The sequence below is a fragment of the Trachinotus anak genome, unplaced genomic scaffold, assembly GCF_046630095.1.
Source record: "Trachinotus anak isolate AG129_WGS33_773 ecotype Australia unplaced genomic scaffold, CSIRO_AGI_Tana_v1 ptg000008l, whole genome shotgun sequence".
Lineage (NCBI taxonomy): Eukaryota > Metazoa > Chordata > Actinopteri > Carangiformes > Carangidae > Trachinotus > Trachinotus anak.
Window position 1 is genome coordinate 22,890,899 of NW_027273859.1, and position 17,164 is coordinate 22,908,062.

At 40.9% G+C, this 17,164-nt stretch overlaps 1 protein-coding gene across 1 annotated transcript in view; it reads left to right on the forward strand.

The window, feature by feature from the left end:
* Nucleotides 1–17,164, forward strand: part of LOC139624481 (transmembrane protein 132C) — a 258,942-nt gene that overhangs the window by 17,948 nt on the left and 223,830 nt on the right. The window contains exon 2 of the mRNA XM_071483629.1: nt 209–318. Within this exon, the coding sequence (XP_071339730.1) occupies nt 209–318 (110 nt within the window). The remainder of the gene's footprint in view (nt 1–208; nt 319–17,164) is intronic.

Genomic DNA, 17,164 nt, shown 5'->3' on the forward strand with positions numbered 1-17,164 from the left:
ACTGGGGTTTCTTCTTCATTACTGACTCCAGAAGGATTTATAGTTTACTCCAAACCTCATCTGCGCGGTGTTTTAGGTCAGCCACAGCGGGAGCGCAGTTTGGTCAAAATGAGATTACTGATGGCACCGACACGGTAGTGATCTGTCTTGGAGAAGAAGAAGAGAGATAAGATAGTTAAAGATCCCCCTTTGTCCATTTTGTCAACAGTCCCGGAGCTTTTTTACCGACAGGAGGGATGGAGACGGTCTGGAGCAGGGGGGGCGCGCCGATGGGATGTCGCCTCTGGAAGACGGTGCTGCTGCTTTTCCTGTGGAAAGGTAAGAGATGCAAATACCGGCGAGAACTTGTTGCCAGTTTTAAACATTGTCGTTTGATTGTTTTTGGCTGGAATCCGGGAAGGTCACACCCACTCTCAGTGAGTGTGTGCGTGTGTGTGTGTATATATATATGTGTGGAATATATATTTTTTTGTTTTGTCCTTTAAAAACACAAGACATTGTGGCAAATTTGCCAACTTTTTGCAATATTTATTCTCTCAAAGACCACATTTGTTATTGGAATATCGTTGCATTATATAATTTATTGTTGTTGTGGTGTTTCCCTTGGCTTATTGCACGTTGATGTGCGCTTTGCAGAGGGATGATGTTAGAAACTGGTCTGCAACAGATGAAGGGAAACCCAGCAGCACAAAGCTCAGTTTACCCACCTCTCCATCCGGCAAGAAAGCAGCGTGGAAGTATGCATCACTAAAGAGCGTCAAACTATACAGCAAGTTGCGTGTAACAGCATCAGACATATGAGGAGATTCTGTGCCCTGTGATCACAGACTTGTGAGCTTGTCTGTGCCAACAATTTAAAACTGCGCAGGAAATGTAAAGGAAGCAAGTTTAATTTTTTTTTTTTGTTTTTTTGGCCGATCGATCCACTCACCTTCACACCTCCTGTGTCCGTGCATGTGTGTGGAATAATAAGTAATTGACTGAGCCGGAGCTCAGATGACAGGTGCGTACTAACTGGTGCCATCTGAGACATGAAAACTCCGGCTCGTTGGAGGCTGACCTGCCCGTGTGAGGTCCACGACAATGGCAGGGTGTTTCCTACAGATACATCCAAACGTTCTGTTGAATTTGAGATAAAAATGCGGTTTCTCCTGGACTCTGGTTTAGAGATGAGTGTCACCTATAAGAGGTCATCTGGAGGATATTTAAAAATGATCTGAGGTCTTTAAAATCGAAGGAAGTCGAAGCCTGCTCAGAGGGTCAGTTTTCCCCTCTCCCCAATAAAAATCGACTCATGGCCATGGATGAGCTGAAAGTAAAGGGCGTGTTATACCCTCACTGGTTTCCCACTGTAATTGAGGAAGATATAAGATTCTTTGTTCATTCTCCAAATTGCATTCATTATAGAGGGAAACAGAGCGAGAGAAGAGAGAGGTCAGGATCTCTATGCCCCCCTATGAGAGGCACTGACTTCATTACAGAACTCTTTAAAAGGTTTTATGGATCTGACTTGTGATCCGTGGCTTATACAGACCCACAGAAACCCACAGAACACTGTTTAATCGGTTTTTACAAGCGGCATTGAAGCTGCATTAGAATATACTTTTTGTTCAAAGTGTGTTACTGTGTGCGCAGATGGCGATTCAAGAACAGTAAAATAGGGTTGAGATAGTAGCGCCACCACCCACTTACTCCCGGGAGGAAAAACGAGGAAGCAGAGGATGAGGAAGGCTGACAGATATTTTGGGTTTGAAGCATGCCGCTTGCGGTTTACGCCTCCGTTTACCACACAAATGACAGTCCTTCAGCATTAGTGTCACACTCCCGCTTGTGCCTTCTGTGTCCGTGTGCGCGCTTGTGTGTCTGTGTGTATTTTAATCAGCTCCGATCGCTCACGGCCCACTGAGCAGTTAACAGTCGCGGCGTTGTTGTGCGCTCCGGAGCGCGGTGGTCGCGGCCGTGGCCGCGGCGCACGGCGCACCGACAGGAGACCAGAGCGGGAGCGACGCGCCGGAAAACAGCTGTGCCCGGCAAAACGGCTGAGTAACCAAAAGATGAAAGCAGCCAAGCACTCCCTCTTCTCCTCTCCTCCTGTCACCCTCTCTTCTCTTCTCTTCTCTTCTCTTCTCTTCTCTTCTCTTCTCTTCTCTTCTCTTCTCTTCTCTTCTCTGTATATGGGACAAAATACAAAATAGAGTAGAATTTCTGTACCTTTTGTCTGGCAGGGCATATTGCTCTCTGACTGCTGTTTAGTTGCTCCCTTGGCAGTTAGGACAACCAGTAATCTCTCTCTCTCTCTCTCTCTCTCTCTCTCTCTCTCTCTCTCTCTCTCTCTCTCTCTCTCTCTCTCTCTCTCTCTCTCTCTCTCTCTCTCTCTCTCTCTCTCTCATATATGCATAAAGGAAGGTCCATTCCAACTTGGCTGTGGTTAAACAGTTTTTATTGGGCACTAGGGAGCTCTGGCTCTAATGGTGTAATGGCCACCTAAGGCTGTTTATAAAAGCAAAACTACAACCTCTCTGTCTCTCTCCTTCCCTCTGGGCGCTGCAGGATTCAGCTCGCCTATCTTCCTCAGTGCAAATGTTTCACTTGTTCATGCCTTGCTTGTGCTTGTGTGTTTGCATTTATGGTAAGTGTAGTAAGCGCATTTTCGACTCGTCACCTCTTAGTCACCTGCATTTATGTGTGTGTGTGTATGCTTCTGCGTGGAACCATACTGTAGCTGTCATCTCTTATACTTCAGAATCACATATCTGACTCCAGCCACAGAAAAGACACCACCTTAAAACTTCATACTTTAGTCCAGTTTAAATGTATGATTTCTATAAGTTTGTTGAATTTTTTTGTAAGAGCAATATATATATATATATATATATATATATATATATATATATATATATATATATATATATATATATATCACATATCACTGCACGAAAGAGTTATTTATTGGCCTTGTATTTCCTCAGTGGTCCCTATTTGTGTCGTCACATCATTGTATCCTGAGGGGCGTCTGTTGTCATGTCACTCCATTTCAATGTAATTACATCACTGTGTTATTTCGTCACCCAGGTCGTCTGCAGGTTGTCATTGTTGAGTTGTTCAAAGGCCGAGCGTCAGACAGACGCCTGTTCAGAGGCAAACTGTTAGTTTGGTCTTGAAGGTTCAGAGGCTGAATAGTCACCTGGGGGGAGGGGGGGGTTGTGACTGGGCCCTGTAATCTCAGCAGGAGGTCTGCTGTGGGCGAGCAGCTAGGGAATTCCCCACACACACTCATGTAAATCCAATATGTAGCCATTACATGTGGGATTATTTCTTAAATTTTCACCTAATTTAGAGCTGACAAAACATACTGGCAAGAGTTGATGATGTTGGAAGGTTACCGTTTGACTAAACTGGCTCATGGTTTTTAAATTCTCCAGTGTTTGGTGACTCGCTGCCATTTTGTACTGAGCCAAGATGAGGGAAGAAAAAAATCCTCTTTTTTTTAACACCACTTTTCCCTGCTGTGCTATCAGTCAGTGATGCTGCACTGATGGGAGCGTTGTACATTTTTCTTTCACTCACACTTCTCGTAGATGTGTGAGTTGCATACATTTGTAACTACACGATGCTTCTTTTTATATCTGAATGTGTGCATCTAATTTAACTGCTATTGCTACTCTAAGCCGAGTGATTGATATTTCCTCTTTATATTAGCCCATTGCCTATATATTACCTAACTGTGAAATGTCCTGTGAGGAACATATCTTGGTAACACTTATGAAAAAAAAAAAAAAAAAACCCAAACACTGTAAGGCATCCTCTGTAAAAACAGAGGCCAGTTTATCATTGAGATCTTTTCAGTTCTCAAATATTAAAATTGTCAGGGCCCTGGGTTATACTCATAAAGCATGTCCAAGGAAAATACCTGTTTCTGATTGGCTGGCTGGTGTCAATTAAAATTTGCACATCAGGAAATCTCAACTGTCCCAGCCAATGGTTTGACAGATGTTGTAAATCAGAGCACATACACTATATAATGTTAAACAGATTAAGTCAGTGTTCAGTTGGTTAGCTGAGCTTTGTTCAGGTTACCTTTTTAAAAAATGCCATGTGTGTGTTAATGCGTTTGTTTCTGTGTGTTTGTGATTTGACTTTTCAAACTGCTGCTCTTCAGTTGTCGGTGCCCCAACAACCACGTGGAAAAAAGCCTTTACTGCTCAAACTGTGTGGGTGTGGGTGTGGGTACGTGGTGTGTGTGTGTGTGTGTGTGTGTATTGGCCTGTGTGCTCCAGCACAATTTTGCACGACACTGTTAACTGTAGAAAAATGTCAGGACTATGCACCATTACTCATGCAATACAGGACATTAATAATTCCTGAGGTAAATCACTGACACACACACACACAGACACACACACACACTCTCTGTACCTTTCTTTGTGTTTCATTGTTGGTTCATTCACAGGCTCGCTGACTCACTCAAACAAGCTCATATGCTGACACCTGCACGCACACACACACACAGACACACACACACACAGACACACACAGGCATACTTATACAACACATTCTTACAGGCTTGTGCACAGAGCACACAGACTGAAATGTCTACATATGAATCTGGGGGTGGAGGGGGGAGCTCACACTCACACAGCCTTTTTAACCATGGTGACAGTGAGAGACCAGAGTTGTGAGATAGAAGCAGGAGAGAAGGTCAAAGAGACTCTGGATAGAAAAAAAAACCCAGGAAAAAAACAAAGTGGGTGAACTGGAACAAGTGGACATGAAACACTCTTCACTCCCTGCCTCCCTTTGCCCCGGTCATGAAATTTTCTGCTTTTTCCAGTATTGATTTTTGTATATCTTGTATGTTCTGGATATTGTGGTGTGACTGCAAGGTCACCTGTTTGGAAACAGAAGAGAAACAGTCTCCAGCACACAAACATATAACACATTCTGGCCTTTATCACAGCACTGCTTTGGTACAGTATACAGAAATTAAATGTATATCCTTTGCACTCATTGGAAATGACACACAGGTTTGTTGTGCTGAACATTCATCAAACTGCAAACAACAAATGCAAAAACACATACCTGGTAAATGTGCTTTCCCAGCTTTTATGAATTCATTGTTTTGTTTTCTGAGTTGTCAGCAGAGCTGTGTCTCTATCATCCACATTTTTTCACCCTTTATCAGTTGTTAGTGCCGCCTCCATTTCAGTGAGCCAATAATGTCCAACACGATGCTGAAAAATAGAGTTCTGCCAGCTGGCATTTTTAACTGCATTTTATCTTGTCATTTTTCCAGTGTGAAATGAAAACACAGTTTTAGTATATACGGGTATTCAGTAGGAATGCAGCTCTAGTAAATTTTAAGAGTTTTCATGTTTTTTTTGAGCTTACATCCACTGATTTTTCTCCATTGATTTTTATTACCAGTTTTGTTATTTTTAGTTAATTAGTCTATTAAGGAAGCCCAGGATAATGTTTGTGTACAAGACATATTCTTTTTTCTCATTGTCATTTCTCTATCTTGTGTAAAAACCTCTGTTCATCCTCCATTTGATTCCCATGCTGCTCGATGGGTAGAACGAGGGTTTGCAAGCTCAGACACAGAAGAACGCTCAAACACACAGTATATCCACACAGAGACGAAAACCTACAGACTCAAGGAGCTGGATGATAAGCAGAATTGGCCCTCCTCATCATGAGGAGACCAACTCTTCTTGTCATCACACGGAGGCGGAGGAGGAGAAGGATGCGTTGGAGATGGAGAGATTGAGGAGAGAGGGAGAATTTCTCCTCCCTTGAGAGTGCATTCATCCTCTGTGTCCCTTCCTTCTATATCAGTAAATCTCATCTAGAAGGATACTGTTTGCTGCAGGGTTTGGACATATTTACACTGACACAGGCACACTTGCTCGCACATACACACACTGACACACATTTTCTCTCTCTGACGAACACATGACAAATGCAACGTGTATTATTAGGGAGCCAGAGTGCGTAATCATATAATCACAGCATTGTAACAGACACATTTTATCAGTTTAAATGTACAGGTAATTATTTACTAAACAAGGTTGTATTAAAAAGCCCACAGGTTAATGTCTTTTATCTGTTTTTAATTTCGCTTTTTGTCTCATCATTTCAAGTCCTTTGGACCTGGACTGTAATAAGGAGCCTGTAGTAGAAATTAATATGTTTGAGTTTGTAAATCAGACTGTTGAAGATGTTGTTAATCAAAGAGAGAGATGAGGGCCAGAGTTTTCATTTTTGTGAATTTTGTGCTTGAGTTTTAGAGTTTTTACAGATGGAGGATACTTGATAAAGTTGAAAGTTAGGTGTCAGAATTAAGGGTCATGCTCGACATGAAGCAGGTTATGTGATGTGTAAAGGTTTATATGTGTTTCTACCTACCTTCCTAATCTCTCCCTTTACTCTTAGGATTGATGGTCCAGTAGCTTTGGAAACCCCTTCCCTCCACACTTTTCCTGTGTTGGATTAAGGGGGCCTGCATCTGAACTTAACTCCACTTTTAACTCCTCTTTCCAACTATAAACACTTTTGCCCTCAAATGTGGTTACACAACAAGTTGTCCAAACTAGTTCTTTTTTAGTATAACTCAACCTTTACTGTGTGGACTTTGTGATGAATCATGCAAAATAGCACAGCCTTTCAGAGAGTCCTTGAAAGCGAAAGGGATGGAAGTCGTTGTGAGAAATGAAAAAAGAGACTTGAGAGAGAAATTGTAATCCTGTGTGACGTGGGCCCGATTGGCGAACTGTAATTTTCAGGAAGACACAAAAAGAATGCAGGGAAGCTGATGTGGTCCAAGGTGTAAGGAAATATCAGTTGAGAGTTTTCTTAGAGGAAGTACATGGGTTAAGGTCTGAGTGGCTGAAGTGAATTTTTTATTTATTTTTTTCCTTTTTTTTTTTTTTTTTTTTTTTTTTGTTTAATCTAAGTTTCTGCAATTACATTGTACCCTCCTGTATTCTACTGTATTCACCTGACATTATGGACAGATTTCAATGAGTTTGTTGTGCACGTGTTGTCTGTTTCATAAAGTTAACATCAAACTTCACGTATTCTTTATTCTCATTCGTATTTTCTGCTCTGCTGTTTACATGTTCTGCTCTTACAAGCAGTTACTTAAAGTCAACTTATTAGTTTTAATAGTTGTGAATAGCTCAACTACTTCTGCAGAAATGTGTGTGCGTGTGTGTGTCTGTGTGAGTTTGCGTGTCTGTGTGTGCCTACATTTCTCTGGATACTCTGTGACCATGAAACGGCTGGGTTTCAAAGGCCTGTCGAGAGGTTTAAGGGTCTTGCTAATGAGCAAGTCATTTTCCCTCAGATTAGCATGAATAGCCAGACTAATTTTGTGTGTGAGTGCCTGTGTGCGCGCCTGTGTGTGTGTGTGTGTGTGTCTGTCTGTCTGTTTGCGTGTATGTGTTTGACTGCTACTGTAGGTCTAGAAGTCATGTCTAGGGGTTTAAGGCTGAGCTAATCAGCAACACATTTCCTCCTACATTAGTTTCACTTGGCTGATTAGCCACACACACTGTGTGTACCAAAGTGTGCGCACGTGTGTGTGTGTGAGAGAGAAACTGAATGGCTGATCATTATCATCATGACACAATGACTCAGTGGAGACTAGCAACTGATTAACATTAGCTTTCATTTTTCACTTGGAATTGTGATTTAATTTAATTTATTTGTAAGATGTGCAGTTGTGTGTGTGTGTGTGTGTGTGTGTGTGTGTGTGTGTGTGTGAGTGAGTGAGTCTGTCTGTCTGTTTGTGGTTATGAAAGAGTTTGAAGACTAAATTATCACCATTGCATATGAGTAGTTGGACAGCTCATGTTTTTCTTCAATTTAAATCACAGGTTTACTGAACTAACATATTAAGAGCATGTAGTGGAAACAAATACTGCACCAAACACTATCAAAACAAAATGCTCATGTATGAAAACCTGTGAGGTCTGTGTGGTGTCTCTCTCTGTAACATCTCTACGACTATTAGGCCATTGTCAGTGAGCTGGTCTGCTTTGTGATGATACAATTTTTGCATTGTGTATTCAGATTTTTCAGGCATTTAACAGCTGGATATGACAAAACACTTTCTCAGTGGGTTCTTTCCAGAAAATATACACATAAAACTCATGCACTGTGATTGAAGAGTTGATTCACTTTGCACGCCCCATCTGTCATCTAACTGCAGATGTAAATGTTCATATCTTTAAATACTAATGAACTAAACAACCTGTTTAAAAAGCACATGTTATGCCTTCATTTGAAAATTTTCAATACACATGCTGATGCCAAAAAAGTATTTTACTTTAACAGGAAAGAACAGACAGCTTTTCTTTTTTAGAAATCCCTGTGTTATTTAACAAAAAAAAAAATCTCTTTGCTTCTGCATTATTTTTCTATTTGTTTTTCCTCATCAGAGTGGTAATATGTAGCTGGCGGTCTGCTGAGTTTCTGACGGCTTATAGTTTATTTAATTCTTTCATTGTTTCTCTGACAACAGCGATAGCAGAGGTTTAATGGGCCAGGATTTAGCAGGCACACAAGATGAAGAGAGAAATTTCTTTAGTCATCTTCAGTCTTTTCCTCCATGTCTTCTCTGCATTCTGTCCCTTCTCAGGCTGTATTGTGACGTTTCTGCTGACTTAATCATTCCCACACTGCCATCGATCACTCTTACACTTAATCTTTGTTTCTTTCTGTCCCTTTTCTCTCTTCTTTGTCACATACTTCTTTTTTAGTTTCTCTCTGAAGTGCATTTTCTGTTCTTCCTTTTCTCTGCTCCTTATCTTTCTCACTCCATCACTTTATCTCCCACCACCCTGTCTCCCATCTTTCTCCTCCTTTCTCTAAAATGTGATATTTCTCTCCTTGACTTCTCTCCCTCCTTTCTGAGCCCTTTTCTCTCCCTCCATCTTTTTCACATTTTGTCCCCCCTCCCCCCACTTGTCTTTTGTCCATATTTTCCCCACCTGTCATCTTCTTTTTCTCTTCCACCCTCCCTCTCCATCTCATCATTGCTGTCTCTCCCTCTCAGAGCAGCTCTTAACCAGTCCTTTGAGAGTGTGTGAGCTGCTCGGCCTAAATGATTTTCTATTACCGCCGCCTGTTAACAGCGCTCCATTTGATCAAGCTAATGAAATTGAAAACTTTCATCTAAGCCAAATTGATTTCAAACCTGAAACCACATGCAGGCAAAGAAGGAGAAAAAAAAAAAGAGAGAGAGAGAGAAATCAAGAGTGTTGTGTTAGTGGAGCGCGACATTCACTTTTATATGCACGCAGAAATCAATTAGCCTGTCTGTCATTTTACTCTTACTCTTGTCCTTGGGAGATGGAATGAGCTAAAGGCCTTGTCTTTAAATCTTCAACTGTGCATTTGTGTGTGAACCAGTAATAAACTGTAAGGGTTCCTTTATTCAGATCCAACAGTAGAAGTTCAGCATAGTTAGAAAAATGCCTGTCAGTTAGTAAAGAACTTTGTTTACTTTTACTCTCCTCCCTCAGATATTCAATCCAGAAGCTTTTGATCAGGGGTCTAATACTGTGACAGCCCAGCACGAATCTAAAGTAGAGGGATTAACACACATTACAATGCAACCAATTTGGGTGCCATAACTGATTTTGGACCATTAGGGTCAGTTGGTGTTTTGTCTTTTAAAAAAATTTTTTTTTTTTTAGCTCTTCGTCTGTCATGATAAAACCGTGCAGCGTGTGGTGTTTTGAGGATTCTGATCATTTGCCCTCTGACTTAATCCCTGCATGTCCCTTTCAAGATTAAACATGTTTGATCTTTACAACTGGAATCAAAACAGTCAACATCACATAATTGGAGAACTATTATATTTCAAAAGATGTCAGAACACAGTGAGCGTAGTACAAGTGTGCCCCGAGTGAAACAATCTCATAATCCAGTTCATCCAACCACTCATCACAGCTCACCTGAATTTCCTCTCACTCCTATGAAGTTCTTATTGCCCGTGTATCACATCCAAATTTAGCACTTTTTTTCATTTTCTGTGCAAATTTCAACCTGAAAGAAAAGCAGACAATTTCTGATAAATGTGTGTTTCTGTCCAGAACCTGCAGGATTTTGGAGATTGCCTAGCAACGCTCCACTTATAGTCTACCTATCATGGTTGTCCTTTATATTTAATTAGTATTTTTTAACAGAAATTGAAATGAGGTGACAGGAAATGAGTGAAAAGTGAAGGGGGAAAAAAACATCCAAGAAAAACAGGTAACTGAATACCCCTCACACCCCCCTCTGTTTACTCTCTTGTTCAGTATTTGCTCCTTTCTGACTAAAAATAAAACTGTAGCATGTTGGCTCTCAGTTTAAACTTGTTTGAATAACTGCTATCCCATGATGTGGGTGTGTTAAAGGACTTAATTGCCCAATACAAAAGCAAAGAACCTCCAGTGCTACATGAAGCATTGTACAGCGTGGGGGCAGTGAAAAGTTGTGTTTTTTTTTTTTTTTTTTTTATCTCTTTGAAATCTGGTAAAACACTAGTTTGACTTCTTCGTCTGTAAATAGTCAGAATAAGCAGAGTCGGTTTCCTGGTTACATCCAGCCAATGAATGATTCATTTTTTCTCTGGGTCTCATTGCTCTGTAGCTTGGTTTCTTATCAGTCTTGTCAGCTCTGAGGTCAGTTCCCTGATTGAATCCAGTGAAAGAAAAATAAACACAAGTTGTGACCAGTCATTTAAAATAAACCCTTAGTCAGATGAGATTTATTCATAACTTGGGTATCTAAAACCAACAAACAAAACAAAAGACAAAACAAAAAAAAAACCCTCATAGAAAAATGGTATAAACGAAGAAAGCCAGGACAGGTGTGAAATTGTTGGGTTGTTGTCGGTGAGGTTGTTCACCTCTCAAAAAAGTGTTGTGCTTGTCAAATAATCTCATCTAGGGACAAACCAAGACAAAGCTGGGATGGGTAAAAAAGGTAATGGACCCACTTTTGCAATTGGACTTCCATACACCTGACTGAGTCTCATGTCAAACCATGTAAATAGTTGCTTGACGGAATTTCCGAATCTCAAACTGCACATAAGACTGAATAAACCAGGCAGGAAGCTCAGGTGGACGGATGGACGGGAGGCCATTATTTGTTTCCTGTCTGAAACCAGTAGTCATTGTTGTTTGTTTTAACCATTACCTGGGTGTTTATCATTGTAACCATGGCAACGCAGGTCCTCTTAAGGAAGTATCTTAACATAAACCATGATGTTTTCCCCAAACCTAACCCAGTAGATTTTGTGCATAAACCTTAGGAAACCAGGAGCGTTCCATAAGCTTAACCGCGTTTATTATCGTAACCATGACGATGAAGGTCTGGTATGCCTGCAGCTTTCAGGAGATGCTTTTATGGATCATACCAGAGGGTAGGGACAGATCACCTATATGGTCATTCAGGTTGGAGGACTTGTGCTAAACAGAGTGTCAGATGCACACACTTTAATTTTGGATGAGCATAGTGACTGCATTTAATATATATTCAAGATATTTTGAGGATATTAGGTGCAGCTATTTCAGATTTGAAGTGAAACAAATTTGGGAGGGAGCAAAAAAAAAGTGTTAAGAGATGCAAAATGAACCAAAAGATGAAACCAAAATGAAATTAAACAAAATGAAACAAAGTTTCCATGAAGTAAAAATACTGTTGAGAGTGAAAAGTAATGTCTGTTTAAGTTTGTGTGTGTAACCTTCATTCCCTTCAGTCCTTTTTTGGCTCAGAGAAGTTCACCGTTGCCATCAGAGGCACACAAAGCTCTTTTGTTGCTTGGGAATGTGCTTTATAATGCGCTGGTTCAACACTGTGTTCAAAAATGTGTGTTTGCAGCATACGACCGACCCGACCTATGTGTATTTCATTTATTTTTGTGGTATGTGTGCTTCATGGCCTGTATGTAAAGGCAAAGGCATGCAGCAATATTTTCATGGGTGTTTGCTGACATACAGGTGTTTTTTATTTTCCTCCCCATTTGTGCTTGCATGCATGTAGCTCAGGGGCCATGGGCTGTGAATCTTGGACTCAGAGCTGCTGCAAACACTTGATAGCATTAGCTACAGTCTGAGAGGGAGCGAGGGAGAGAGAATGGAAACAGTTAAGAAGAGAGGGTAGCAGAGGGAGACATTAAAAGGCCAGACCAGGCCACGATCTGGACGCTGTGAAAAAATGGGATCAAGAGATGGAGCGAGCGAGAGAGAGAGAGAGGGATGAAAAGGGGATGAGAAAGTAGCAGTGTGAAATGAGACTTTGGGTAGCAGAAGGAAGAGGGAAAGATTGCACAGAGATGAGCCAAACAGAGAGAGAGAGAAAAAAGGTAGCGAGGGAAGAAGAGATGGCAAAGAACAAATTTAAGGCCATAAGAAGTAAAAGACAGAAAGGAGAGAAAAGAACAAGATGAACCAATTTGGAAAACAAAAGCAGGGATGGGTATTTTGTGAAGAAAGCTGGAGCATGAGGTTTAGAGGCAGCAAGAGGTTTAACATTTCATTCTGTTGCTCTTAGCCTGTAGGCCAGCATTACATTGGAGATTTCCGCTATTTACAAAGCTCCCAGTGGCTTCAGGACTCCATCTACATAATGTTTAACATGCTCAACTCAACTGCGCTCTGTCCGTCCAGAGAGAGACGGTGTAAGGATTTTGGGCATCAATCCCTGAGGCCGACCAAGAGGCTAGGGAGGGGGAGGCTGAGACGCTGTCGATAAAAGTCATTCAATTAAAATGCTGGTAAAAAGAAATAAATAAAACGTCTCCCAAACTGTTGTTTTACTTTGTAAAACTGCAATAATTTGGCCTTTGTTAGACTGTCTTGCTTAAAGAGTCAAATGATGATGATGATTAAGAAACGATCAACAGAACATAATGCACGCACATTTTCCCAGATGTGATTTATCTGAGCACATTATCTCCTGATGATCAGAGATGATTATAGGCCTGATCACTGTACAAGATACTCTCCTGTCACTTTTAGAACTTGACGAACCACAGCAGGAGGAATAAACGTAGCTCCTCTCAAAAGCAGAGAGATAATCTAAGAAAAGTGTTTACAAGCTGAAATCCATCAGATATCCTGGACGAAAAGATGCTGTTTTAAAACATCCACCTGTCATTAAAAGTTCATCTCATCTCACTTTTTCTTAATGAAACACAGGATTTAAAAGTACTATTATATAACCTCTGATTGACACAGCTGACTACCTGCTCTTGGAGATACAAAAAAAAAATGTGATGTTGAACTTCTCAATGTTTGTTTTTAGCTTTTTCCAATCCTTTATTTGTTTGTTCTTCCATCTGTAAGTGTCACATCTCAGATGCCAGATGGTTTGATTTTTAACTAAATTTATTGAGGAATTTCTGTTTTTATAATTGAAGCGGCTTGTATGTACGACCAGCTGTCACATGTAATATCAAAGATCAGTTCTCACAAACTTTGGAGAAAGATGCACCGGGCTACATGAAGTTACATTGACTGGCTCACAGGGAGAACTTCAATATCCAACCCTCCACTTGTATAATAGCCTACTACTCTGTGCTTTAAGTCACTTGACTTTTTCAGAATTTGCCCAAGACCATAATCTTTTGCTAGACTTAACCAAGTGCTTCAAGTGCTTAAACATAACTATAAAGAAGTTTAATCATGCTTTAGTGAGTAGGAGCAGATATTCAGACTCATTTTTGCTTAGATTTAAATAGAAGAAGAGAATATCGGAGGCTAAATTCCCTTGAACTGTGTGAAAAACTGCAGTGGACCGTCACAGCACTCTGACTGCTCCTCCTGAAATACAGTCTGCAGTTTGCCAAATAAGTTATAAATACCAGGTCTCCATTGGTTTTGTGTGTAACATAACAGATGACTGGCCTTCATACAGGTTTTTATTATGGATCAGGTATTTTAGTGCTTTACCAAATTATGGTGTGAAAATAGTGAGTAACAACTAATGGACAGTGATCTCACATCACTTTTGAAAAATATCACAGGACAATCTTCTTAGGTAGAATCACGATCCACAATCTGAATCACGAGTCTCTGAAGATTTAGAGGAACTCTTGATGACTAATTGTGCATATGCTTGCTTGGACACAAAGCCTGTCACTGCAACTCAAGGGCCGAACTCACAAATCTCTGCATCCTTTTTATTTTATTCTGAAAGTCCTGACCAGAAGTTGTGATTTGTATCTTTGCACTGCTTTGTTTTATCATTGTTCATTTAGAAATGAATATATCTGAATATCATGACTGAAGTAAATGCAGTGCAATTTTTGTGTGAGTTTGTGATTGTGGTTAGGAGTTTACTCAATATGTTTCTTCAGTACTTTAACAATGACCATAACGACCATGACCTTTTTGGCCGTCAGTGTTGATGTGTGTGTTCCTGCATCACACTGTGTGTCTGTGTCCGTTTTCCTTGAACAAATTTGGTCTGTAAAAGAAATGTACAAGGAAAAATACACTGGCCAGCTCTTTTGTCCCTTGTGTTGGGAAGAACATTGTCTGTTTGTGTGAGTATGTAATGTGTTTGCTCACCGTGTGTGTGTGTGTGTGTGTGTGTGTGTGTCCTCTTTAAACCAACATCGCTGTGTGCTTAGTGGGAGTCTTTTCAGGACTTTCAGGCTCCACTATTTGTTAAAGAGGGAGGAAGCGATTAGCTGCCCGTTAACAAACCTCTTAACGAACCCCACTAATGAACCCTGAGGGCAGCTCTGGGATGGCCTCGGCATGCCACCATAATTAGACTGGCAAATAAGAGCTCGTTATGCAAACGAGTTTGAGTTAATCTACATATCTTTACCTGAGACACTTGCGTTACACCAAAGTGTTTACCCAAAGGCAGTGAGGAGGAAAAGAGGAGGAGGAGGATGAGGAGAGAGGAAGGAGAAAGGTTGAGAGGAGAAAAAGTGAACAGGGACTGCACAACAACAAAGAGTTACTATGGAGGATGTGTTGGGAGGAGCCATTTAGAAAAACCGGATGAGGGGATGAAATGCAAAGAGAGGAATGGGAGCTGGATAGAGAAAAACTGCCAGTGTTTTTGCTTATTGTTCTGTGTATTCCTGGTTGATAAATGCCATATTGTCATTTGGTGTAATGGTAAAAATTACAAATAGAAGAAGTTTTTGTAGTTTCTATTTTTATTATATTTGAAAAAACAGTTTACAGGCATGCTTTCGGCGCTGGGAGGCTGTGGGCATGAGTGCTTTGATCTAAATAGTGACATAATGCTAGCATGCTAACAGTAGTAATGTTAACATGTTGATGTTGTGGTAGGTATGATTAGCATCAAAACTGATTCTGATTCTGATTCTGATTCTGATCTTTATTTGGTGTGTTAGCATGCTAATAGTTGCTAGCACTAAACACAAAGTACAGATGAGACTGAAGGGAGTGTAATTAGTCTTGCAGGTATTTGGTCATAAAGCAAAATATTTAGCTAATAAAACCTTTTGACCTGATGGTGACGCTAGATGAAAGTTAGGGCTTCACCAAAGTTGTAATGTTCACCCTGAGGGGGAGATGAATGAGTCCATACTTACTTGTCAAGACATTTCACCACAAAACAGCATTGCAAGGTCAGGGTATCACCATAGTGAAGGGGATTTATCATCAGGTGACCATGAATGCATCAAGCTGCTAGCCATGCAGCATTAAAAAACAAACAAACAAACAAAAAAAAACTTAGTTGTATTTGTTTTTTAATAATTTTAAAAATAATTTTTTTAAAAAGAGGTGAAAATTTTGTGGAAAAGTATGTAAATACTAGTGAAAATGTGATTAGAAAAATATCAGATAAAGAATAACTTATGTATATTTCACCATATTAGCTAAAACTACCAAACACACCCCATAACTGGTAAGGATCTAATAAATGCAGTTGCCTCCCAGTACATTTGGGATTGTATTTGTCCTCCTTGTAGAATCCGAGCTGGCTAAATGGACACTCATCACACTCTGCAGCACTGTCGCTCATGAGGTTGGACTGAAAGTGTTCACTTTTTCAGGGGAGAGAAACATAAGTGCAAACTGGGATTACCTATGGTGTGCTGTGGAGCATGACAGACTTGTTGGGATTGGTTCTTGGCTGAAGTGTGTATCGTCCTGGCAACAGTCTCCAGGGTTGATGGGTTTGACCTCTGCAAGGCAGCGGGGTTCCTGATGGATCACTGGCTAGTGCCGACACGCAGCCAGTGGTCTGCTGTGGATATAGATACTGTATATACAGTTGTGTGACTGGTGCCGTCTACTTGTGTGCAGGAAAGTGTGTGTGTCATCTGATGCTAATTGACTGTGTTATGTGTAATCAGTCTATCCATTCCAGTAGGTCAAAGAATAAACCACTTTTTAGAACCACAGTGTGTGAGATACCACAACACTGTAGGGGTGTGTGTGCGTGTTTGTGGGTGAAAGAGAGAGTGAGTTTCTGAATGTGTGTGTATGTGTGTGTCTGGCTCATTAGTGCAGTGGTTCAGAGCAGTTATTTATCGTCATGTTGCCCAGCCTGCTGAGTTGTGGCACAGTCAGCAGCCATCTTTGTTACACACACACACACACACACACACACACACACACACACACACACACACACACACACACACACACACACAGACAGCTATAGGAGTTATAGAAGTTATTATGTCCTCCTGTGCTTTGTACATGCACACACACAGAGTCGTGTGAACAGACACCTCTATACCTTATCTTAAACCCCTCGTGCCTTGACACAAACATACTCCCTGAACACAATTCCCATTGCACACACACACACACACACACACACACACACACACACACACACACACACACACACTCTCGTCCCAGCACAAACACACTGTCCCTGGCTCTTTCTCTCTCTCCTCTACCCCTGACTTTGTCCCTATGACCTTGGGCGAGCTTTGCCAGTGGCTGCTGCTGAGATATCTGCGCAGGGGGTTGGAGGGCGGATGGAGAAAGGCTTGGCCAGGGATCACACAACTTTCATTCCTCCATCCATCCGTTCGGTGGGCTGATGAATGAGAGAAACGTTTTTTTTCCCCCCTCTGTTGACAGATGGCTGTGGAGTTTTTAGAGACTCACGAGGAGTTCATTTATAATGAAGCTCCTCTTTGGATTCCAGCTACATCAACAG